The 26,649-nt window shown below is 45.5% G+C and overlaps 1 protein-coding gene across 3 annotated transcripts in view; it reads right to left on the bottom strand.

The window, feature by feature from the left end:
• Nucleotides 1-26,649, bottom strand: part of RAB11FIP1 (RAB11 family interacting protein 1) — a 33,179-nt gene that overhangs the window by 5,766 nt on the left and 764 nt on the right. The window contains exons 1-5 of one of the 3 annotated variants that reach the window (XM_047856377.1): nucleotides 17,082-17,342; nucleotides 11,470-11,912; nucleotides 9,412-10,216; nucleotides 6,021-7,895; nucleotides 5,134-5,242 (exon numbers count right to left, since the gene is read on the bottom strand). In XM_047856377.1, the coding sequence (XP_047712333.1) occupies nucleotides 5,134-5,242; nucleotides 6,021-7,895; nucleotides 9,412-10,216; nucleotides 11,470-11,839 (3,159 nt within the window). In that variant the 5' untranslated portion in view covers nucleotides 11,840-11,912; nucleotides 17,082-17,342. Of the gene's footprint in view, nucleotides 1-5,133; nucleotides 5,243-6,020; nucleotides 7,896-9,411; nucleotides 10,217-11,469; nucleotides 11,913-17,081; nucleotides 17,343-26,649 lie in introns of those variants that run through there. The other 2 variants (XM_047856376.1, XM_047856378.1) reach the window with 2 other exon arrangements.

Here is a 26,649-nt window from a genome sequence, read left to right as displayed (position 1 = left end):
GGGAGGGACAGGCAGGGATTCCTCGAGAGTAGGGACTAGGTATGCACAGGGGCTCAGGGGCTCAGAGTCCAGAGAGCTGGACAACCAAGCTCCCACTGTCACACAAGAGATCACGACAAACTTCACAGATGGGAGTGACGAGTCAACTAGACTTTGGGCATGGATTAAAATTGATTTCCCCCCCAAAATAACAGAATTCTGTTTTTCACTTTAAAGGGAATATTCCCTCATAATGGAAAATCTCAACTACAGAAGAGGGAAAAAATTATTGCCTGTAACTCCAACACTTAACATTTGGGTCTCCTATTGTTTCCTTGGTTTCTTTATGGTATGTTTTCAAACTTTAAGCATCACGCAGAATATGGCTTAAAAGCATTTTAAAATTATTGTTTTGTGAGCATTTTCCCATCATTAAATCTTGGCAAAAATCACGTTTTTTAACAGATGCTTAAAATTTCATTATACTTTACCCATCTCTCTATTGCTAGATATTTAGGTTGTTTTCAAAATTATACATAACAGTTTTTATTAAAATGCCTGAGCAGAAATCTTTGATCATATCTCTAAAATATTTCCTTACGATAGATGCAGAGGATTGAAAGAGCATGCATACTTCATACCTTACAAACTGTGAAACAGCGATTCAATTTGATTTCATAATCCAAAGGGGAAAGAATGTAAGACTTTGAAATCATTACACGATCCTAGACATGTGATCATTTAAAAAACTGCAAAACAATCTGGCATTACAAAAAGTGAGCAACAGCCATGGTGAGGAAGAGGTACAAAGAAAATATCTGTTAATTCCTTGTCACATTATTTCCTTCCAGGATTTTTGCATTGGATAATAATAATAATAATAATAATAATAATGTCTATTCAAATTTGGGTCCAACTGTTTCCATATTAATAGGACAGATGATTTTTGGATCTAGGTGGCTGTATTATTTTTAAATTTTTTTTTAATGTTTGTTATTTTTGAGAGAGACAGAGAGCAGCAAGCAGGGAAGGGGCAGAGAGAGAGGGAGACTCAGAATCAGAAGCAGGCTCCAGCTCTAAGCTGTCGGCACAGAGCCCGATGTGGGGCTTGAACTCACCAACCGCGAGACCATGACCTGAGCTGTAGTCAGCCGCCCAAATGACTGAGCCACCCAGGTGCCTCTAGGTGGCTGTATTATTTTTAAATGGAAGTGTTAAAGCCATTTGGGTAAATAATACACTAAGTTTTAAATCATCTAGAAAGAACGGAGGCCCTAAAACATGAACCCGCCTCCCAAAAAAAAGCCATTGTAGCAATGCTTCAGCTATCTTTTCATAACTTTAGCTATGCAATTTCTTTCCCTAACCTCTGTCTTATTTTGCAACATTCCAAAGAGTAGTTACTTTTATAAATATTATTTACGGCTTAGTACAAAGCATCTATTATACAGAGGGCCAATAGCAGTCTCCAGGAAACTTTCCATATTTACTCAGAATATTTACGAGGCATGGTCCAGGACCAAGCGCTTTGTTGCAGTCAGCCAGAGGGGCAGCGGTGGGGCGGACAAACCGTAAGCAAAATAAGCAGCAGTTGCCTTTGTTGTAAGGCAAGTTATTCTCTCAATCAGGGCCAGGAGATAAGCCCCTGATTACATGAGCTTTGAAGAATAAATAAAATGGGAGCCAAGGGTCTTGCTCACTTCCCGACAGCTAGGTGTTTGTTTCTCTTTGGAGCCCAGCTGCATTCCACAGTAAAAGGAAGGAGGGATGGGAGGCTGCTCCACGACCCTGGTTTTCATTACTGTCCCTTTTATGCTGTCCTTTTGCCCGGTTTCCTGGTAAATATCGTTAACTCCAGGAAGATAAACTCGGCCTCCTCTCCACACCCACAGAAACCAGCCAAGCTGCGTTGGTCGAGTTATGGTGTGGTTTTAGGCTATGGCTAAAACACAGCAGGCACACCATACCGGCCACAGCTGATCATTCTGAGAATGATGCTTACTTACCGGCAGCCCCGGAAGCATGTAGTACAAGTGAAAGAGAAGACGAGGCGGCTGGAAGATGCTAAACAGCTCGCAGCAACCATCTGTCATCACCGCTCAGCCTCTTTACCTGAATCTCTGATCTCAGGGACCCTTTAGCCCAGCTCCTGGTGGCACAGGTGCAATGGAGCCAGAGGTAATACCGACTAACCAATGCTTTAAAAATGCTTGTGGGAGTAAAGGAGGCATGAGCGAAAAGTTTTTATTTTAAAAACACAAAAACTGGGGCGCCTGGGTGGCTCAGCTGGTTAAGCGTCCAACTCCTGATTTCAACTCAGGTCATGACCTCAAAGTTCTGTGAGTGCGAGCCCCGCATCAGGCTCTGCACTAACAGTGTGGTGCCTACTTGGGGTTCTCTCTCTGCCCCTCCCACTCGCTCTCTCTCTCTCTCAAAATAAATAAACTTAAAAAAAAAGAATAAAAACACAAAAACTGGGGTGCCTGGGTGGCTCGGTCAGTTGGGCGTCCGACTCTTGATTAGGGCTCAGGTCAGGATCTCAGTTGATGGGATCCAGCCCTGCATCAGGCTCTGCGTGGACAGCATGGAGCCTGCTTGGGATTCTCAGTCTCTCTCTCTCTCTCTCTCTCTTTGTCTCTCTCTGACTCTCTCTGCCCTGCTCGTGTTCCACTCCCCCCCCCCCGTCAAAATAAACTTTAAAACATAAACTAAACAATAAAAAATAAAAAGAGAAAAGCTACTTGATGTCTTACACTGCACAAGACTGTAAGATCTCTGATTGAATGCAATTTCTAGATGCCCTAAACTAAAATAGAAATAAGGTTCATTTCTACTGACAGTGACTACCCCAGGAGTCAGTTAGGAAATTCCTCTCCACATATTTGAAACGCAACACATCCTTGCCCACCAGTCCCTCAGTAAATCATTCTCCTCCAGCCCACGTGACAATGAGTCAAAGACCAGAGGTCTGCAACAAGGCAGTGTTCTAAATCCTCCTGATTTTTGAACCAAAAAGGGCAGAATGGAGACACTCTATAGCAGAGATCATCTGGGGCTCGGGGGGGGGGGGTTGGTTTTGTTTGATTTGTGGGCAGGAGTTGTTGTTTTAAAGTTAGCCCAAGCTTTTTAAAGAGAAGAGACCCTCTAATCAAGCAATATTCTTCCTGGAGATTTAGCTTAAGAAGGGAAAGAGTTCTATGCGAGAAATTATTGACTATGACAGCACTCACACTGAAAAACAGAAAACAGGGGCGCCTGGGTGGCGCAGTCGGTTGAGCGTCCGACTTCAGCCGGGTCACGATCTCGCGGTCCGTGAGTTCGAGCCCCGCGTCGGGCCCTGGGCTGATGGCTCAGAGCCTGGAGCCTGTTTCCGATTCTGTGTCTCCCTCTCTCTCTGCCCCTCCCCCGTTCATGCTCTGTCTCTCTCTGTCCCAAAAACAAATAAACGTTAAAAAAAAAAAAAAGAGCTTAAGAAAAACAGAAAACAGCCCAAATATCCAATAATAGGGGAACAGGTTAAGTAAATATTGATATAACCATTTCAAAGAATTAAGTAGCAACATACAAAAATGCTTATGGTATACTAGATAAACCACCAAATGAATAAGAGAACCAGTGTCTCCATGCAGGCAATGGGGCTGGAAAACCACCAATTTGGCCACTGATGTATTCATCAGTGGATACAAAAGCCTGAGAATGAAAGGTTGGTGAGGAGCAGGATACCTACAGAGTCTGAAATTAATTCCCCACAAATTCTTATTGATTGTAAAGGGGATAAATAGCAATGTTATCCTAGAGACGCTGGTGGGCACCACCTACAGAAAGTCATCAGAGTTAACACTCCCACTACCAGGACAAGCTGATATCATGTGCCTCTTTACACGATGCACCGGGAAGGGACACATGACTTGCATGGTTAATTCCTGCCAAGAATGCATAACCTCAACCAAACCATGAGGTTTTGAGCAGACAAATCCAAACTGAGGAGAACTCTACAAAACAACTGATCTGAAGTCTTAGAAAATGTCAAGGTCTTGAAAGACAAAGAAGGCTGGGGGATCCAGGATAAAAGAGTCTAGAGAGACACAGCAACATAAGAGCGAGAGATCCTGGATTGGATCCCGGACTAGAAAGAAAGACAGAAAAACAAAGGAGCACACTAATGAGACAACGGGTGGACCTGAAATTTGGGCTAGAGATGAGAAAAGAGGATTACGCCAATTTTAAAAGTTGTGATCCTGATTAAATGTCCTTATTCTTAGGAATCACATGCTTAGGTATTTTAGAGGTAAAAGGGGCATGAGGTAGGCAACTTACCCTCCAGCGGTTCAGAAGAAAAAAAAAAAGTATGTATATACAAAGACAGAACAGACAGGGATGGGGAGAGAGAGGGTGGCAATGATAAAACTAATGTGGTAAGATGTCAACAATTGGTGAATTGGGATGAAAGGAATATAGGAGTTCTTTGTTCTATTCTTGCAACTTTTAATTTTGAAATGACTGCAGAATAAAGTTTCAGAAAATTACATCTATGCCATGATTACAACCCCAGGAATTTTACACTCGTGCCAAAAGATAAGACAAGATACACGGGGAAATGAAAATATCGAATTTGAATGGACCAGATGGTGGGTGACATTTTCTTCTCACTGACAAGAAGTAACAGTATCAATCACGTTGCTTGGGGACAACAAACAATCTGACAATAAGTCAGTAACCAAAAGGGGAATAGTAATTATCCAATGGAAAGTGTAGAAGTTCCCAAAGATTATCCAAAGACACAGACATAAGGTTAAATTGCTCCTGGCGTTACCTGCTACCCAAGGAGGTGTACATAATGGTGGCTCTAGAAACGGGTTTTGTATAGATCCCTAACTAGCATGTCTATTTCTTTTTTTTTTTTAATTTTTTTTTAATGTTTATTTATTTTTGAGAGAGAGACAGACAGACAGAGTACGAGCAGGAGAGGAACAGAGAGAGGCAGACACAGAATTGGAAGCAGGCTCCCGGCTCTGAGCTGAGCTGTCAGCACGGAGCCCAATGCGGGGCTCGAACTCACGGAGAGTGAGATCATGACCTGAGCTGAAGTCGGGCGCTTAACCGAAGGAGCCACCCAGGCACCCCTAGCATGCCTATTTCTTGGAGAAAGCATACCTTCATCATGGCTTCGTTGATCATGTTCTCACTGATGATGGTGGCAGTGCCCAAGCTGGAATTAACAATCTTGGGGGCTGCTGCATTCATTGGCTTCACGGGATGAAGTCTAAAGAGAAGGGGATAGGATCCTTAGACCTTTCTGTAATGACAAAACTGAGAAACTGTCCATCTCACAGATGGCAGTCAGCAAGACAGACAAGGGGACAGAGTGGTGATACATTGTGTTCACACCCCCAGTCCAACACACGCCACTGTTCCTGTGGAAATGAAAGCAGTCAGCACAAGGCAGCCACAGGGTCAACAAAGCCCACCCACCTGACAGCCAGGGGTCCTGACATTCTCGCAAGACCCTTGGTCTCCTGATCACTGTCAGAAGAACATTAAAGACGGTCTCTTACTTTTGAGACAACAACAGCCTCAGACTGCACCGTGTGAGTCCCTACAGAGCCTGCTGCTCCTCAACAGTAAAGGAAGAGTTCAGAACAAATACGCCCGCTTCACATTGGCCGGTGCTTAACGCAAGCTTTCAACCCTGCTAGGTTCCACCACTCTGTCTCCGTTGGCTTTTGATACTAGGAAGATGCTGGTCACGAGACATCTCTGCAATCTGAGAGCCCCAAATCTGACTATGGTGAATTATTCCAAAACTGGCTTTGAAGCCTGTCACTATGTCCTCCTTACAAACGTAGGAGTGTCTAGGGGAGGGATTCCCACCGCAGGGGGAGACCCTTTGAAAACAGCCCCTACCAGCCAAATGCACAGTATGTACCATCAAGATATCTGTGCGGTTAGAAAGCCAGAACCTCGGCAGGCAAAAAGCAAAGGGCAGGGTGGGCAGGGTGGGCGACATCGCTCATGTCGAAACAACCTTTCCCGACTCTCACCTGTGCTTGGCTGACCCCGTTCCTGTGCTCGGCTGAGCTGAGACTGGATGTGTCTCTGAGGGTGAGACCCAGGCCTGAAGAAGCGGCTTCCTCTTGCCAGAATTGTCCACCTTACCAGCAGGGCCCTCTGCTGTTGCTTTTTTTTGAGATTCTGCTGTACTGTTGTGGTGCGTGTCAGCGTGTGGGTAGCTAGGGAAAGAGTGTGGAACAGGAAAGGTCTCAGAAAAGGAGGGGCTGGGTACAGGAGAATCCAGGGCCGCTTCAGGACGCTGGCTTGGCCCCCCATTTCCCGGCAACTCTTCCTTCTCGCCACCGCCAGGACCTGACCGCTGTTTATCCGAGCGTGAACTCTTGCCACAATCTGGTTTATGAATTCCCAAAGCTGTGGTCGGGAAGCTGTGGTCCGAAGAAGAAGCTGTAACGGATGCTTTGGGCGCCTTCGACTGGGGGTCAGGCAGGCTCTCGGTGGGCGCCACCCACCCAACCGCCTGGCCGCTCGGCCCCTTTCCCATCTCAGGACGGGCAGGTGACACGCTCAAGGAAGAAGGCCCGGCTTCCGGGGCTGCCACCCGGGCCGTCTCTCCATCTCCGTCATCTTCAACCTGATCCACTCTTTCGTCATCCGATGCCACTTCGGGGATGGAAGGAAGGGTTAAGCCCAGGTCAGCCAGGACTGGAGAGCTAACACCTGGGGCAGAGGGAAGGCCGCCCAGGGGGTCAGACAATAAGCCTTCGTGATCACTGGCTTTGCTCTGATTCTCGGCCATGAGCAGATGGTCTCCCTCAACCCCACAGAGGGGAAGGTCTTGCCCCGAGCTTGCTTCACTCACGGGGCCTTCTGAGAAACTCTCCTCGCAGGGGAGGGCAAGGGGATCGGCCGTGGAAGCTAGCGCACCCTGACTGGCCGCTTCCCTCTTGGAGTCCTCTGTGTGGACAGACCCGGCAGGCTCCCCATCTGACCCATTTCCAGCCGTGGCTCCTTCCCGTGGCGGCTCCTTGGGGTTCCCTTCATCCTCCTCCTCTGACCCGGGGGACTTCTCTAACTCCTCCTCCGTAAAGAGCTGCTCAGAAAATGACACCCGCTTCTTGATTTTCTTTCGGCCCTCGTGGACACTCTCCTCGTGCGTCTGCATCACAGAGCCAAGAGTGGGGGATGATTCTGCCATCTGAAGAGGGGACACTGCTTCTGGAACCACAGAAGCCGTTCTGCCGTCCTTCACTCTGTTCTCCCCACAAGACCCACATGGACTTGTGACGTCTGTGTCTTCCCCCATCGGAGGCTTCCCAGCTGGGCTTTCAATCTCGCCACTTGGGGATGAAAGGGCGAATGTCATTTCTTGGGTCCCTTGAGATGAAGGGACAGAGGCTTGTTCTGAGGGGGGCAACCTCAGAACTTCTTGTGGCTCGGTCTCAGGCTGCTTCAGGAGAGACTTCGCTGAGTCATTACTGACAGTGTTCTCTGGGCCTACCTCACTGGTCTTCCTCGGAGAATCTTCTGGCCCTTTTCTCACTGGAGTGGGTAGCTGTTTAGAAAGTGACCCCGAGGCACAAGAAACAGTCTTTGGAACTTGTGTTAAACTCTCCTTTTGCCATTCTGCTTTAAGGAGTAAGGATGGTTCTTCAGGACCGGCCTGGCCCTTGTCTGTGGAAGGCCAGTTTTCAACCGGCGTGGATGTGGAAATGGGGGCCGCTATGGGAGATGAGAAAGAGAAGAAGACAGAAGGAGATTCAGAGGACAGTGTCTCTGAGCCATGACCCGATTTAGAAAGGACAGGTGTCTGGCCAGAACTGGAAAGAAGAGCGGAAAAAAAGAGAGGAGAGTCAGGGGAAGAAGGAAGCCTGGCTGTGGGTTGAGCCTCTGGAGACACTTCCAGTCTGCAAAAAGGACAAAATAAAATCTGCAGGTCAGTTGCAGATGCATCAGAAGAGGCCCCAAAAAAAAAACCCAAAAACATGTAAAAATAAAGTTGATCCAAAGGGGAGAGCTTTTTTATACTTGGGGCAGTATCTTAAGGAGTTAAAGAAGGAGGGAGCTTCTGGGTGGGTCAGCTGGTTAAGCATCTGCCTTCTGGTTTTGGCTTAGGTCATGACCTCATGGTTTGTGAGTTTGAGCCCCGCATCAGGCTCCTTGCTGACAGTGTGGAGCTGGCTTGGGATTCTCTCTCTCCCTCTCTCTTTGCCCCTCCCTTGCTCTCTCTCTCCCTCTCCCTCTCTTGAAAATAAATAAGTGAACTTAAAAAAAAAAAAAAGTTAAGGAAGAAACAACAACAACAAAAAGAAGTTAAGGAAGAAACACGAATTATTTAACACATAAAAGGGACACTTTTTAAAACATTTTTTAAAAATGTTTATTCATTTTTGAGAGAGAGAGAGAGAGAGAGTGTGTGAGCGTGCAGGGGAGGGGCAGAGAAAGGGGCTGGAGGGAGGATCTGAAGCAGGCTCCCAGATGACAGCACAGAACCCAACACGGGGCTCAAACCCATGAACTGTGAGATCACGACCTGAGCCAAAGTCGGACACTCAACAGACTGAGCCACCCAGGTGCCCCATGAAAGGGACACTTTGATCACCAAGCACACCTGCCACACAAGGGCTGTTGCCACAGAAAGAGAAAGCTCCAGGTAAAGCAACAGTTTACAGTGTCTTTTGGTGATAAACAAAAAGCATCTAAAAAGTTCAAAGCAGTACAAGAGGCACCTCAAGGCAACAGGCACAAATTTTGAAGAGGAATGGCCTGCGTGTATGTGTCTGTGTGTCTGAAATCAAAGTAAGCAGAATCTCAAAAAAAGTCTCCCCCACCCAGACCACAGAAATACTGTTCATGCGAACGTGAGTCATGCTGAAAGCAGAAAGTTCCCGATGCATCACCCCCCCACCAGGCTCCTGCCACGAGGGGCACCCTAAACACTCTGAGAACTGTCTCGGGCACACTCAAGGGTGGATCAAGGGTCTCTGGTGCCAGCAGACCAGAGCCAAAGTGCAAGGAGGAGATAACATCTGCCTCAAATGGAAATATGTGGTAAGAACTTTAAATACACACATGTTCTGCGCATAACCACAACCCCAATCTGGTATTCCCAACTTGCGATACTCAGAATCTGCTACACCCTGCGGCACTCCATCGGGGTCTGAACGTCCTACTGAGACGGGCAGGCCACACACGGTGGCCGTGGCTTTGGGCTGGGACGCAACACTGCCGTCTGTGCAGGGCGGGCCAGGCAGGCAGGCAGGCAGGCAGGCGGGGCTGGTTGAAAACCACTTAGATTATCAAATGCTTGCCACACACAGGGACCGCCATAGAATGACGAGCAAGAGGTGCTGTAACGGTAGACCCCGCTGATTACACCGAGCAGTGAGGGGCAGGCCCTGCATGAGAAGGAACAAGACTCACCGAGGCTTGACAGCTTTGGTCTGCGGAGCCCTTACAGAGGGAGCAGGTGGTGTAGGTTCAGACTTGGGCTCTCGGTCAGCTTCCGGTTCTGTGATCTGCACGTCCTCAAAGGGATTCAGGGATTTACCGCGTCCGGAGACAACAGCGGTAGTATCCTTCTCGGATCTTTCTACTAGGTCTCCGTCAGGCCCCGCCTGGTCCCCCCTCGGTGTGACTTCCATAAGCGTGCCTTCCTTCTCCTTTCCTGGGACCATAGGGGGGCTTCCACCTTCACTGCCCTTAGCCGCATCCTTCTTTCCTGTCACCAGAGACAGCAAAGAGGACTTCTTGTTCTCCTGCTTCTTGTTCTCCTTGGTTTCTTTTGCCGCCTCCAAGCTCACTGGAGCCGTGTTCTCCTGAATGTCCCCACTGATCTGTGGCCGGTAGGATGGCAGAGACATAGATTTCAGAGAGTCTTTTGTGGAAGACTCAGAGAACTGTCTGTCGGAAGACACTGCCCCAACGTCGCCAGGCTCCTTCCAGGACCGAGTGGCCAGGTTTTCGGTAGAGGAGAACAAATGCTTCTTCCTGAAGCCCTGAGGGGACGGGGAAGAAGAAGGGGTGCTGTCCTTGGTCTCGCTCTTGGCTTCTGGCTGCTCCACATAAACATGGTTCCCGTTGATACAGACATTAGAGCGAGAAAGGAAGTCATTCTTAGACCGAAGGCCACCAAGAAAGGGGAGTCCTCCTTCCTTCTTGGGAAGGTTGAAATTGATCTGGTTCAGTTGCTTAGGATGTGCACTCTCTGTTCTCTTGGGAGACAGGACTATGGGAAGAAAAGCAAAGATCCAAAGGAAACGATGTTAAACGAGTGGTTCACAACTGGAAGGGGGTCCGTCTCTCCACGTCTGAATACATTTTTGGTAAACCGCCATTGGGTGTGTTATTGGCATCTAGCAGGTAGAGGTCAGGGTTGCTGCTAAAGATCCTACAGCACAGGGGGCAGCCCCACAACAAAGAATTATCTGGCCCAAACTACCAATAGTGCTGGGATTGAGAAGCCCTGCATTAAACCAATGCGAAGGGCAGAATCTGGCCAACAGCAACGATTTGGTCATTGAAATTGAAGTTCAAAACACACATTTAATTCACAGTTAAAGGAACTGAATTCCTCAACTTTCATTAAGGATGTAGCCCATGAAGGTTACGCACATCGATAGGACCTCAATAAATACCTGATGAATAAATGAAATATCAGAATTACTCTAAGGTTGTATGATTTTACCCTTAACTAGAAAAAAAAAATGGATACATACATTTTGTTAATTCCAAAAGCTTATATTAATGTACATCAGTTACAGAGCCAGACGTTTTAGAAAAGAATTTATGCATTCTTAGAAACCAGAGTGCTTAGAAATAGAGAAGCCTTTCTTTTTATTTATTTATTTATTTATTCTGAGAGAGAAAGAGGGCATGCATGCATGAACAAGCAGGGGAGAAGCAGAGACAGAGGGAGAGAGAGAGAATCCCAAGCAGGCTCTGCACTGTCAGCACAGAGCCCAATGCGGGACTCAATCCCACAATCCATGAGATTATAACCGTGAGCCGAAATGAAGAGTCAGACACTTAACTGACTAAACCACCCAAGCGGCCCAAGAAGCCTTTCTAACCAAGATCATCCATCATCATAACCATCATCACCATTTTAGTAACTGAGGAACTGAATTAAAATCTTTCTCTTAAGATTTGTTTCTTCTCTCTTTTTTTTCTTAAGTTTATTTATTTACTTTGAGAGAGAGAGAGAGCGAGTGAGGTGAGCAGGATCAGGGCAGAAAGAGAGAGGGAAACAGAGAATCCCACGCAGGCTCCATGCTGTCAGCACAGAGCCCGATGCGGGGCTCGATCCCAGGAACCGTGAGATCATGACCTGAGGCAAAGTCAAGAGCCAGATGCTGAACTGACTGAGCCACCCGGACACCACATTGTTTCTTCTCTCTTAAAGCAAAGTAGACTGAGAGACAGAGAGACAGAGAGAGAGAGAGAGAGAGCAAGCCAAGTAAGGAGGAGGAGAAAACTCACCATCCGAGGCAGAGGAGGACTCATCCTCATTTTCATCATCCTCCCACCGGGACTGAAAGCCTCCAGGACGAAGCAGCACTTTGTCTGACTTTGAAGTAGGCAGGACAGACATGGACTGAGAAAGTGGTGTTTTCTGCAAATTTGACTTGGAAAACAAGGTCTTGATCTTCGACTTCTTTTTCTTGTCTTTTGAAGTAGACTCATCATCACTGTCGGCGGAGGGTGTGACGCTGGGAATGACGGCTGAAGCAGTATCGGACGCGCTATCCTTATGCTTCCCCTTGATCTTGTCCTTCAGCTTCCCAAATGGATTCCGAGACTTGTCTTTCATGGAAAGGTCAAACATGCTGGCGGTCATGTTGTTTCTCATAAACTGGATGTCAACCTCAATTTCGCCTCGCTCTTTATCCTTCTTTCCTGGTTTGGATTTCAAGGTATACCACCTACAAGGAGAAAGGCTGAGAGGTTACCTTTGAATTGGGCCTAAAACAATGTTCACAATGTCCATTAACTTGGCCTCTCTTCTTCTCTGCTACTACCAACCTCTTAGATAAATGCATTCTTGGGCTCTCTTCTTAGGAGAGTAGAGGGTGGGGTGGGGAATGAAGGCAGAACCTGTAGTTTTATTTTTGAGAAGACACCCCGTAGGCAAAGATAGGATCTGATTCTGTACTGAACGTACAGTCACTTAAAATCTTTATTCGATAAGCTATTTCTAAAAATAAAATAAATATAACAAACATTCCATCAAATCCTCTCCTAGGACTGGTATTTGGCTTCAATAGGGGAAAGATGCAAAGATCATACACACACAGAAGGCAAAATGGAAATTGACACATAAATCTCAGAAAAAAGGGCAAGGGTTTGTAGAACCGTCCCTGCCGGGGAGTTGATAGAAAACACAGGACAGAATAAAAAAAAAAAAATTGTTTTTCAAAAAGAGTGCAATAAGCTAGTCACGAGATGACAGATATGGTATGATTCGATTTCTATGAAGTACCTAGAGCAGTCCAATCCACAGAGTAGAATGGTGGCTGTCCAGGGCCGGGGCCAGAAGTGAATAAGAATTAGTCCTTAATGGGTACAGTCTCAGTTTCGGGAAATAAAAAAGTCTGGACAAGGACGGTTGGTGGTGGCACAACAGTGTGAATGTATTGGACTGAGCCATACACTAAAAAACGGTTGGTAAATTTTGTTACGTATATTTTACCACACTAAAAAAATAATAAGAATTAGAAGTAGAAAGGAGGCATTCTTCCCTAGCTTAATACTCCTAAAAAGAGAAGATTTCAAACATTATCCAAGTATTTCAATGGGTCATTTGCAAACTACTTCAAGACAGGGCAAGTATTGTATCAGTCCAACTCGACTGAAAGACAAACTTCAGAAAAAGAAATCTCGGGGTGCCTGGGTGGCGCAGTCAGTTAAGCGTCCGACTTCGGCCAGGTCACGATCTCGCGGTCCGTGAGTTCGAGCCCTGCGTCGGGCTCTGGGCTGATGGCTCAGAGCCTGGAGCCTGTTTCCAATTCTGTGTCTCCTTCTCTCTCTGCCCCTCCCCCGTTCATGCTCTGTCTCTCTCTGTCCCAAAAATAAATAAACGTTGAAAAAAAAATTTTTTTAAATAAAAAAAAAAAAAAAAAGAAAAGAAAAAGAAATCTCCCCTTGGCATGTTCCATCTGGTGACCTCCAAGAAGGTGAGGCAGATCCGTGGCATGACCACTACAGAGCAAATAGGTCTGAATCCACGGTCCACCGACAGCCATCCCCGGCGTTACCATACAAACTGAGAAACCGCATTTGGATGTTCTTTGGGGTGACCTACTTAAGAGCTGAGGGCCGTGGACGTAAAGGAAATGACGGGTTTGCTCAAAAGAGCACAGTTCCCTCCTTCACTCTCAGCCTGTCTTGCTCGCAGGGCAGATCCCTGCCCCACTACCTTAGCTCGTTTTACAACTGAGAGGAAAGGGGCAGAAGGAAGCAGAAACCTACACTTAAATAGCATCTACAACATAACCTGGCACTGTGCACACTTAGGAACATCCTGGAATTAGTGTCCCCAGAATGACACACAGTAGACATTATACTCACTTTACAAAGACGCTGAGGCTCACAAGTTAAGTGTTTCATACAAGGTCTTACCACTGTTAAGGGGCACAGCCAGGATTCTGAATCAGTTCCGCATTTCTCCAAAGGTCCTATTCATTCTCTAACCCCAAGATTCCTGCTTTACACTCTTTGCTAACTCACCTCCCATGGGCCATGTTCGCAACACACAGAGAGGAGATTCAAATGTAAATTCTTTCTAAATAAATAAACTTAAAAAAAAGGCGGGGGCTGTGAGGGGTGCCTGGGTGGCTCAGTCGGTTAAGCGGCTGACTTTTGATTTTGGCTCAGGTCACGATCTCAAGGTTGTGAGATTGAACCCATGTTGGGCTCTGTGCTGAGTGGTGAGTCTGCTTGGGATTCTCTCTAGGTGTCTCTGTCCCTCGCCAGCTCTCTCTCAAAACAAATAAATAAATAAAACTTAAGAAAATAAATAAATTCTTTCTGAGGCAGGTTTAAGCTTCTCATTTAAAAGGCCCTACCATAAGAAAGAAAGTACCGAGGAAAAAAGTACTAAGAAATGTTCTAGGAAGAAAAGGGGGAAATCCCACCACAGTCACCACCAACCATAAATCATGAGATTACATATAGAGTCCAGTATACAAAGTCATCAAGAACAACTTAAACTTGAGTTAAAAAATACATCCAGGGGCACCTGGGTGGCTCAGTCGGTTAAGCGTCCGACTTCAGCTCAGGTCACGATCTCGTGGTCCGCGAGTTCGAGCCCTGCATCGGGCTCTGGGCTGATGCTCAGAGCCTGGAGCCTGCTTCCGATTCTGTGTCTCCCTCTCTCTCTCTGCCCCTCCCCCGTTCATGCTCTGTCTCTCTCTGTCTCAAAAATAAATAAAAACGTTAAAAAAAAAATTAAAAAAAAAACACATCCAAAAATTGGAGAAAATGATATAAGCTACTATTCTGGACTTTTAGAGGAGATTTTTTATGGTTTTTAAAACCACAATCCACAGCTGGGGGCTGGGGGGGGCGGGGCAGGGGGAGACGCAAGGTGTTTACGGACAACCTCACCCCTGCCAGCCTAGTGTCTTCACAATATATTTTCCAAGACCTAGCCTGGAATAGCTTGCTTATTTGTCGTTTAGATGTCCAGAGGATTATTTCTTTTTCTCATCTGCCCGTCATGCGGCTAAATGGTAGCCCTGGTGATGAAGGGTGGTTAGCTTTGGTAAATACCCACTGCAGGCACCTGAAAGGGGAAGTTGCTGAAGCTGAATGCAGAGGTTCCGATGACCACACCGGCCGCAAGAAGTTTGACCTCTCTGCCCACGGAAGCGGGGTCAGTCCGGCCTTCTCCCCAGCCTCCTCCACACAACTCATACTGTTAGCCAAGCAGGGGATGCAAAGATGACCTTCAAAGGGTGCCATCGACAGTTCCTGGGACCAGCCCTCCTTTCCAAAAGTATCACCACCAGTCTGTTTACTTTGAGCGAAGCTACAACCGACTCTAGAATCCTCCCTGGGCACCTATACCCAGGATCAGTCCCCGGGGAACTAAAGTGGGATCTGTTTGGGGAACTTCTAAAACCACTAGGAGGTGTGAATAGATGCTCCAGCAACTGTTCCTATCCTTTATTTTCACAGGCAAACCTCAAACCAAAGACCAGGTAGCCAAGAACAGCCACAGAGCTATTTAAGGATGTGAAAAGCAGACTGAATCACAGGTAAGCGTCCCATGCAAACGTTCAGAATTTTTAACAATCTGTGCTGGATTTGTTAAAGCTGGAAAAGAATACAGGAATTGTTCCGTCTAACAACATGACATTCAAACCACTTAAGCAAGGAATCTTTGGCACAAGGATAATTTTATAATAAATGAAAGCCATGATTCATAAATGTCTCTCACCCTAAGAAATCCCAAACCAGATACGTTTGTGGGTTTCCGCATTCAAGCATCAATTTTATTTTAAGTGCCTTTTTATGCATTTGTTTCTTAGCTCACTTAATTCCAGCACCTCGCGGAAGCAATTCTTGAATAACAAAGTCCCAGCAAAGCCACCCAGTGTAGGTAAGGTGGCAGCGTGGGTGTGTTCCAGCATTACCTTTCAGGTAGGCCCAGAAAGCTTGAATTATCTCAAAAATCAGGGCTGGGTTGATTTTCCTAGTCCAAAGGGCAGGGTACAGAAAGAAAGCCATAATTCCAAGGTAGTGAGTTTGTTTTTAAGCCCGTATTTCTGAAAAATTCCTGCAACCTATCAAGAAAATCAAATGATCCCTTCTGTAATCAAGTAATTATTTTAACTTATAATTAAAAATTCAATTCTTTGGAAATTAAAAGGATCTCTGAATACATAAAAAGTGATAGGAAACATAAAAAAAACTATATTCGAAAGTAATAACAGGCATAGGGTAAAAATTCAAATCATACAAAATGGTACAAAATGAAAACTTCAATCTTCCCACCCCTCCATGCCCCTCAGTCAAGGGATGATGGTCCTGGGCACACAAAAACAAAAACGCCCATTATCCAAACAGGCTACCCTGCTATTTTAGAGTTTTGGGGGGTTTGGGGTTTTAGGGTTTTTTTACTTTTTTTCTTTTTTTTTTTTTTTTTAATTTTTTTTCAACGTTTATTTATTTTGGGGACAGAGAGAGACAGAGCATGAACGGGGGAGGGGCAGAGAGAGAGGGAGACACAGAATCGGAAACAGGCTCCAGGCTCCGAGCCATCAGCCCAGAGCCTGACGCGGGGCTCGAACTCACGGAGCGTGAGATCGTGACCTGGCTGAAGTCGGATGCTTAACCCACTGCGCCACCCAGGCGCCCCAAGGGTTTTTTTAATCGAACACAAGACAAGGCAAGAGCTAAAAATACAGAAAAATTCATTTATGTCTTCTATTGCCTGGGCCCGTATCGTCAAATCTTCTGGGCCTTTCAATAGTCATTTTGAGAAGAGCTAGAATTATCCAACCATGCCCAATTCTCAGGGCCAGTCTGCTTTCAGAATGCACCGTGTCTCACTTCGGGCTCAAATACGTGGAAAGCTGATCACAGGGGGCCTTCCATCGGAATGCGGCAGGGTGAGGGGAGTATGGTTCCTACTCTTGGGAAATGAGAAGTCTCGCAGCAATGCAGGCTTTCGGGATTATCCTTGTAAAGGACTAGCCGGTATGTCTCAAAAATAACCTTTCTGCAGCTGAAACAAACATGTTTTTCCTTTGAAACATTCCGCAGGGCAGACACGTACAGAGAAATGATGACTTCAAAGATTCGCTTCCAATTTTTTTTTTTACATAGCAGCCACTGGAAATACAAAATGAAAAGGCCAGATTCTGCCCTAAAAGGCATACCCTCCAGTGGGACACAGAGAGAGCTGGCTCACCAAACATCACAAAGTGCTCCATTAGAACCACTGTTGCCTTTTCTTTCTGACTTTGAAGCATGAGAAAATAATTAGACACGGAAAGAAATGCCTGCTAACGCATACAATTTCATCCCAAATAAGGGCTCTCACACACAAATAAGGTCCTCAGCAAAATTAAATATGAACCACCTACCTAGGGGCTCCAGCAAAACGAATTAATACTGCATAGTTGTATTAGACACAGGAGGCTCCAGGGAAGGCAGGGAAAGAAAGACCACTATGGCTCTACGAGTCACTTCAACATTTTCATGTGTGTTAATTTCCAGGGCTCTCCGTCTGTGGGTCTGGTCTGGACTCAGGGTCAGTGGTAGACTGGCCCCCGCCCCAACCTGTTCCCTGCAAAATCTCAACCGTGATTTACAGCATGAGTCATCTCCATGGTAACCAAGCATCATGACACAGGGGATTATGGCCTCAGGTGAGAGAAGACGCAGGAAGAACAGAAAGGCACCTGATGTAGTGTTTGACACAGAGGACACTCTCAATCTTTCATGGATGAAGAATTTTTAAAAAGCAACTCATTCGTTGTCTTCCCCAGGGAATAAAAAGAAGGCTGAACATGTGGGGTTAGCAGTTGAGAACATCCGAATGGGGTTCTGAAAAGGAGTGATTCCATATGGGAGAAATGTCCAGACTCTTCTCCTGGTAGCCTAGAAGCAATGGAGAGCAAACAGGGACAGAAATGCTTATGGCCTATAAAACGTCTGTGGTGTTCCCTACACGGGCGAGGCAGTTTCACATGTTTTGTTACTGCCCTTTGTAGCTGGTCTTGATTACCTTACTCTGACTACAGAATGACCAATCGGCCAACCTTGCCTCCCCCGGTGACGCTTCCTCTCTGCCCGTTGTTAACAACTTGGAAGAACTCCTGAGAGTGGCAAATGGCTCATTTTTTACCCCAACCCCTAAAACAGCCATTCTAGGGGCACTGAAAGGCCACCTGTAGCCACCAAACTCCATCCTGAAAACTGGTAAGTGGTGTGCTAAAGGAGGCAGAACAGAAAAAGCAGGTTGAAAATGCCCTGGGTCCCTTCCCTATTATTTGCTCTACAGAAATTCTCTTAGAAAGTGAGCACAACAAGTTACAGAGAATTTTTTGTTAAATTTTTTAATGGACTTACTTTCATGCTAATGTGACCATTATTCCTTTTTACATATCTTCTTGAAGTGTTTTTCCTGTACATTTTAACAACCACTAGCTGAGACACTTCAGGCAAGTTACTTAACCTCTCTGTGGCTCAGGTTCCTCTGAAACAGGGCTGAAAGCACCTAATTCATAAGGATGCTAATGAAGATTAAGGGACTTAATATATGTAGTGCCTGGCACTTAATAAGCATTCAATAAGTATTAGCTATAATCCTTACTTGGTTGTAACCAGAGTTTACATGTGATTTTATTTTTATAGCGTGTGGTGCGTTCTTGCCCTACAGTCTTCATACCCACCATTTCTAGTGGCTGTATGATATCCCGCCAAATGCTTCTATACCATGGTTTACCCCCGCAGATAGTTCTCAGAAGGGAATTTAAGATCTCAACATTTCTGACTGGCCCTGCCCCTAGATAACCAAACCTATCCAACAAACACAAACAATAAAGATCTGCATTTGAAGGGAGGAGGAAATGGCTCAGTTACAAAGTAAGTCTGTATTACGCAATCTCCAAAATTAAAAAGTATACGAGAGTCTTTTAAAACACCAGTCAGTGTGTATTTTCTGTAACTTACTGAGAGATGTAACGATCCTCAGATCAAACCCTTCAGGGTTTCTACACAGCAGACAAGACACAGGGCTTCCAAACTACTGCAGGGATATGCCGAGATGGCGTGACTGAAGTATAAGGATCAAGACATGTTTTCTAAGTTGAAATCACTCAATGCTAGACTCCTTATAGGTGAAGACTATAAGAAATAGCAAGTATCGGTATTTTAAGATCCTCTACAAATTAGAAAAACATCAACTCGTTTTTAAACATGGAAGTGCACCCCTCCTGTATTCATTTACTTGCCGTTTTTTTTTTTTTTTTACTTGATCATATCTCAAAAAGCCACAAATGTTAATATTCTACCATCAGATCAGGTATCTCGCCTCTTGCCCAATTGGTCCGTCAAAGAACAATGTCACGGCAACCACAGGGTCCTTTATTATTCATGCAAAGAGACTTGGGACAAACATGCAATGGTTTTTGTTCACCTTCTAAGGACCAGGACAAAAGGAAACAAATACACTCTAGCATAAGGGATCCAACAGTCCACTCCCCACCCCACAAACAGGTTCACACTCTTTCTATGAGAGTTCCTGGCAAGAAAGCAGAGTGTCTATGATTTATCGTGTAATCAGCTAAGTCCCAAGAAAGAGGAGGAGGGGAACCCACATTTTAAAATCCTGTTTTAACAACAAATGACTAGCAAAAATGCAAAGTTCCATTAGCATAAAAGGAAAACCCCAGTTTTGGTGCTAGAAGAGGCAACACCCTTGAAGAAATATCCTGGGACCCAGTGTGCCGCCTGGTGCCCTCCACACAGGACATCCATTCTTCATGATCACAAGAGGCCTTTTCAGACCAGGCTTTCTGGAAGCCTGAATTGTTCCACCTAGGTTAGCCAAGTCCCTTCTCATAAAAGAGTGTTTAAAAGGTGAAGCATACAGCAGCCACACCTCTAGAAACATTTTTCTGGGATTTCTTATAAATGCCTCCCCTCTACTCCATTCAAAGCCCAGCATTCAGGAAAGGACACTTAATTAGCGCTGCCTTTTTTCTCTCCGCAGGCACATTCCTAAATGTGTCCCTCAGGGACACCCTGGAGACTAAAATCCTTGCTTTTTCTCTAACAGAAGATCTACAGCCTTCTCTCTGCAGGAAAGGAATTTCTCATCTCATTAGTGGCTAACTGCAGCTCCCTCGCCAAAGGCATCATTAGCAGAAGGGAACCTGCTTCCTTGGTGTTAAGAAAAGGCAACTGACAAGCCACAGCCCAAACTAAGAAACTGAAAGAGCAGAGCTTTGACTTCATACCTCCGGCACCCCTGGTCTTTGATCCACTGGGCTAATTCTAAGATTAAACAGTTTTCCGTGTCCACGCAGGCAAAAGACCGCCCGCTCTGTGCCTACAGGGACCTCAACCATTCACTCACTCACACAGATGTTACGAGCTCCTGCGTTGGGTCACACAACAAAGAACAAGACCAAAGTGGTCCGGGGCCAAGGGAAAGGCAGGCAGAGTCAGACTTGGTCTCCTAAGCCACAGCTCGGGCGCAAGATCTGACCCAGGACACCTTAAGGGGAGAAGCTCTCACTGCCAAGTCTTTTCCCAAACAAATATCTTGGCAGTGGACCGATTTTCTTCAAAAGCCAATACAAGGGTCCCGGTGTTGATTTTGTTGGAATTCAAAGGCCCAGAGATTTAGAGATCTGCACAAGACCCAGAACCAAAGGTCACACAAGGAACTGCTCTGAGATGCAAATAAAGCCCAAAATGACCTCCTATCACTTTCTCCATTAGCCTAGGGCTTCATCCTTCTGGAATTAGCCAGGGCTGGCGTCTCCAAAGTGTAGAGTGAGGAGCACAGTTTTCTAGGATGTATGGCAACTAAAATTGTACTATTTTTAATAGATACCTAAGATTACTGTTAAGGGCGGAAAGGGTAAGGTCAGCAAGCCTATGTCAGAGTGGGTGACATTTTAATAAGCACATGTATTGCTTTCCATGTAATTATAACATTTTTTGGTTAATCGCTACAATTAAAATGACATATCAAATACTATTTATAAAAACCTCCCTCCGATGGTAGTTACAGAACTACAATAGAGGTCTTTGTAACCAAAAGGAAGTTTAAGCACAACAAAAAAGGCACAAGACTCCCCTGTACGCTCACCTTCCCTAATGTGAAAAACATGTAAATGGTTAACTTACTAGAGTTTTATTTTTCACTTATAGGTTTCTTTTTCCTAATGTTATGTATTATTTTCCCTTTTCTTAGTCCTATATTCCTTGAAGCAGTGACCTCATCAGCTGTGTTAGAGCGCACCGGTGAGATTTTACTAGCTACGTACACTATTACAAAACAAAGACTCGGCCTGTTTTAAAACTGTAAATACTTGGAGACACACATATACACACCCTGGTTTCCACCCTGGTTTCAATGGTGTTTCCTACTAATTCCTTCCAACAGAAGACTCAACTCACAGGTGTCACTGCCCAAAGCTGTCTTTGTAATGGTGACCTCACTCTGCTGGGGAAAGAAGGCACCATCACTTCCTGGTTCATTTTCAACAGCAAGCTCTCTTTATTTTATTAGTTCATTCTTATCACTTCCTCTTCTCTCCCCCCACCCACATCCAATCTATCACAAATCAGGCCAACTAAACTTCCAAAATATCTCTGAAATCCACCACCTCTGTCCACCTCCATGGCCATCACCCAAGTGCAAGCCACCACCACTGGTGGCCTAGATTACTGTAACAGCCTCCCATTTTGTCTATCTGATTCCAGGCTAGGCCTGCTTTGAATCCATTCTCCACCCAACAGCCACAGTGGTTTTTGACAACGCGGATCACAACACCCTTTGATTTTAATACTCGGTGACTTCTCACTGCTCAATCTATACAATCCCTCTTCAGCCTCAATCTATACAATCCCTCCAGCTTCCCAGGTGTGTTCCAGCCTCAGGGCCTTTGTGCAGGCTGTTCCCTCTGCCTCAGGCCCTTTTCCTCCACTTGTCACCAGAAAAATCTCTTTGTACTTCAGGTTTCTGCCTCAGAGAAGCATCCCCTTCTTTAAGCCATGTCCTTCCTGTTCTTTCCTCTTATGACACCCTGTTCTCTTCCTCCACAGTACTTATCATAATCCATGATTATTTATTTATGTGTTCATTTGCCTAACGTCTGTCTCCCCCACAAGGCTCTGAACTTCCTGAAAGCAAGGATCATGTCTGTTTTGGTCACTATTGTTTACACCCCACTGCTTGGCACCTAGAAGGTATTAAAATACATTTACTAAAAATACAAGCATGAGATCTTGCCATCTGCCACAACATGGGTGGACCTAGAGGGTATTATGCTAAGTGAAATAAGTCAGACTGAGAAAGACAAATGCATACGAGTTCACTTCTATGTGGAATCTAAAAACCGGAACAAATGGCAGAAACAGGCCCATAAATACAGTGAGAACAAAGTGGTGGCTGCTAGAAGGGAGGGGGTGGCAATGGGCAATAGGGGTAAAGGGGAGTGGGAGACACAGGCTTCCAGGTGTGAAAGGCATCGGTCACAGCCATGAACGTGCAGCATAGGGAACAATCGTTGGTACTATAACAGCATGCACTGACGGATGGCGGTGAGTATAGCACAGCGTATAGCACTGTCGAATCACTATGGTATACACCTGAAACTAATGTAGTATTGTGGGTCAACTATACTTCAGTTAAAAAAAAAAAAAAAGTACTAAAAATATGGACTTTAAAGACCAAAAAAAGGGGGGGGGGTTGGAACTTTCCCCAAGCTAACTGAATATCTTATAAATGAAATCGTAACCAAACAATACCATGAGCTCCCGGGTGGCTCAGTCAAGTAAGCATCCGGCTCCTGGTTTCGGCTCAGGTCATGATCTCACAGTTCTTGAGTTCGAGCCCTGAGTCTGGCTCTGCACTGACAGCCCAGAGCCTGCTTGGGATTTCTCTCTCCCTCTCTCTCTGCCCTTCCCGGGCTTTCTCTCTCTCTCTCTCTCTCTCTCTCTCTCTCTCTCTCTCTCTCCTCTTCTCCCTCTCTCTCTCTCTCTCTCCTCTGCCCTTCAAAAAGTAATAATAAACAAATAATACCATGAGGAACATGAGGGAGCATCTTGCCCATCACCGGAACAATGACTCTCCCCTTCTTAGTCATTTCATTCCATGGCTACAACCAGGTTGGGGTTACTTGTCCCAGAGCTGACAGACAACTCTGTCTCAAGCACTGAGCTGTCAGTTTCCTACACTGGAGTAGAAGGGGACTGTGAGAGGCAGGAGGGTTTCCAGAAAGGCCCAATGTTACCTTTAAGGGGAATCCCAAGAAAGGAAAAATTTAATCAGTAACACTGCTCCAATTTTCCAATCGGTTACCAAAAAAACCTAACTGCACTTAGGAAACTTAACATTCAAGCACAAACACTGACTGCTTTTTTTTTTTCTTAACGTTTATTTATTTACAAGAGAGAGCAGCAGAGGGGCAGAGAGAGAGGGAGACAGAGGATCTGAAGCAGGCTCTGTGCTGACAGTTCGGGGCTTGAACCCATGAACCATGAGAACGTGACCTGAGCCAGTCGGACGTTTAACCTACTGAGCCAACCAGGTACCCCTGACAGCTTATTATTTATCTCTCCGGTCAATTAAATCATTTCTCCACATCCAACTCTCCCAGGAAAACAACCATTGAGCCTTTATTTCTTCTTAATAACCCGGATTTCCTCTGGCAACTTATTATAGCAGCTTACTACACTTACAGTTCTTCAAAATCTCAAATCTTTCATGTGCAACCAAACTCCCTCTTGCATCTTCAAGAGACATAAGAAAATGACTCTCCATCACTCACTCTCCCTTCACAGCTGGAAGACTATTACAGTATTAAGTGTCATGATATTTAGTTACACAATGGCCTTTCAGTCACTAGCCTGAATGGATGTTTATTTTAATCTGTTTTTAACAGATTATTTCCCCCAAATTTTGTTGCTCTTAGTATCCTAAAAAGGTTCCCCCCACCCTTCTGGCCTCTCAGCTTCAGGTCTGTTCTATGAGCGTGAGACTTAACTGGTTCCCATTTCACCAAGGCCCAACTGTGACCCCAGGTCTTTAATAAGTGCAAAATAAACACATTTCAATTTCTTCTTCTTTTTTTAAATACTTTTTAATGTTTATTCATTTTTGAGAGAGAGAGAGAGCATGAGTGGGGTAGGAGCAGAGAGAGAGGGAGACACAGAATCCGAAGCAGGCTCCAGGCTCTGAGCTGTCAGCACAGAACCTGACGTGGGGCTCAAACCCACAAAACGTGAGATCATGACCTGAGCCAAAGTCAGATGCCCAACTGACTGAGCCACCCAGGTGCCCCCATTTCAATTTCTTCTTAACAAAAGGGGCCACACACTATTCCCTATTAGAAGTATCCTACTTCTATGTCAGTCTCCACTTGGTATTTTAAAGACGTGTGTCATCACACTAAATTTGAGGTCCCCCAAATTTGAGTCATGAAAAGCACATTTTCTGAATTCCAAACATATGATGGATGAGGGCTTATCAAGAGAACAAAGGGAAGTATGGGCACAGTTAACTCTTAACGTCTTGAGTTTCTGGACCCGTGACGAAAGTCATACTCTAAATAGCAGCAACTCTTCTTTGCTAGAGATTAACACACATGCGTGCACGCGCGTGCGCGCGCACACGCGCACACACACACACACACACACACACACACCTGGAAACCAAAATTGAACTTATGTTTTGTTTCTGGTTTTTATTTTATTTTTTAAAAAATTCTCTTTTAATGTATATTTATTTTTGAGAGCAAGACAGAGACAGAGCATGAGCAGGCGAGGGGCAGAGAGAAAGGGAGACACAGAACCGAAACAGGCTCTAGGCTCTGAGCTGTCAGCCCAGAGCCCGACGCAGGGTTCGAACTCACACACCGTGACATCATGACCCAGCCGAAGTCGGATGCTTAACAAACCGAGCCACACAGGCGCCCCTGTTTTTGGTTTTTAATGTCTAAGGTGGAGTCAAACCATTAATAACTAGTTCAAATAATTTTCTTAGCCCAACCAGTTTCCTTCTGGTAAACTTCCACCTCTCTCGGTATGCATCACTCTCCACATGTCAGCCATCTTGAGCACCCAAGTGATGTACCAAGGCATCAGAGAAGCTCGGTTTCACTAGGTTCCCTAGCACCCTGGAAAGTCCCAGGAAGTGGCAGATGGAAAGCTTGCAATTTCACCTACTGCTGATGGGGCAAAGAAGACTTCCTTTGCAGTTACGAAAAAAAAAAAAACCACATCAACTAAGCATCATTTTCCTACAGAGCTGATACTGCGACTAAGTGGTAATCAGCTCCTACAATAGACAGGAGGAACCATCTAGGTTTAGGATTACACTGGAGAGAATGACAGAAAGGAAGATGTAGACCTCTGAACCCTTCCTGAAATAGGGAATTTAAGGAGGTTTTCATTCCTCACAAAGCAGTAACAGAACCTTCTGAGCCTATACCCAGGCCCCATTAATCCAGGAACCTGGAAACATCTTATAAACATCAATTAAGCCGGTAACAAGCTCCACGTATAAATAGGGAAACTTGGGTGTTTAGAGATCGAGTCGCTTGAAGCCTAACAATGAGTCAGGACCAGAGTGGGCACCCGACCCAGGAATCTGGAACCCTCATCTCTGGCAGGGACATGTGATCTATCCTTCAAGGGAATAAAATGTTCCAACAGAAACAGACGGCAGAAACAGATGATAATATCCACACATCTTGGGATGGGACAAGACAAAGGACAGCCAATGACTCCCAGTTGAAGCCGGAAAGGAAGCCAACCCAAGGCCCCAAATGTCATTTAATCAAATGGAAAATTAGCATTGCTTCAGCACCTCCTTAGCAAAGACACTGCTCACCTTCTGGCTCGTAAGTTGATGCCAAGAGATATCCTATCCATCCTCACCTCAAGGCTCTCTATTTTTATCTGATTTGAATTCAGAAAATGCCTATTCATCTTTGGCCAGATAAGTGAATCAGGTAATACATTCACAAGCATGCAAGCTGAAATTGGACCCACCCTGCAGAAAAGGGAATCTGGTAACTTCAAACCCTCTGGCTTTTACTGTCCTGTTCACAAGGGAAAGTGAAAATGCCCTGTATATCTAAAACACCCAATGTGAATCAGTATGCTTCACTAACTGGAGGACCTGTGGTAATATGACTGACGTGCCTATTTACCGTCCAGCACAAAGCAACCGATTAAGCTAAGGAGCCCAGCTTTTGGTATAGGATATGAGCATAATCAAATGTTCCATAATCAAATGCTCCATGGCAAACACGTGTGAAAGAGAACAAACAAATGGGTGACACCTTGAAGTGAACTGGGTGTTGTCCAGCTTTCCCTGTGGGAGCGAGATACCCTAGCACAGAACTCCACACCTAGAAGCCACTGAGAAGCCACAGGCGAGCAGTCATCCATTCTGAGTAGGACCAGAGAGAACCTGACAAACTCCAAAGAGAAACAGTGCCTACCACCCACTTTAGCTTGGCCAAGGGCAGAGCCTGGCTCCAACCAGCACACTTTACTAATTTGGGGCCCAGGACAAACAGGGTTAATAATTTTCAGTCTGAAAAGTTAAATTGTTTTAGCATGCTTTGGGGAGGCAGGGGAGGAGGGGGTTGAAAAGGGGAGGAGAGAGAGGCAAATTCTCTTCACCAACCCCTTAAGCAGCGCGGCCACACTGCAATGCCTCTGCTCTGCCTCTCGGTGAGCCTCTGGGGCCCGAGAGTGTCAGTGGGTTTCACTCGTTCACTTAATCCTCCCTGCGTTCTGGCCCCGCCATTCCCAGCTCAGTGGCTAGGACAGTGAAATACCCAGGAGGCTTTCCACAGAAGCTAATGTGTGTATCACACATACACACTACCCACAGTAATAAGAAGAATTCGTCAGCCCACATGTATTTTCAATTCATCAAAAATTCATTAAGCGCTTACT

The sequence above is a fragment of the Prionailurus viverrinus genome, chromosome B1 (assembly GCF_022837055.1).
Source record: "Prionailurus viverrinus isolate Anna chromosome B1, UM_Priviv_1.0, whole genome shotgun sequence".
Taxonomy (NCBI): domain Eukaryota; kingdom Metazoa; phylum Chordata; class Mammalia; order Carnivora; family Felidae; genus Prionailurus; species Prionailurus viverrinus.
Note: the sequence above shows the minus strand (reverse complement) of the source record. Positions and strands in the feature narration are given on the sequence as shown.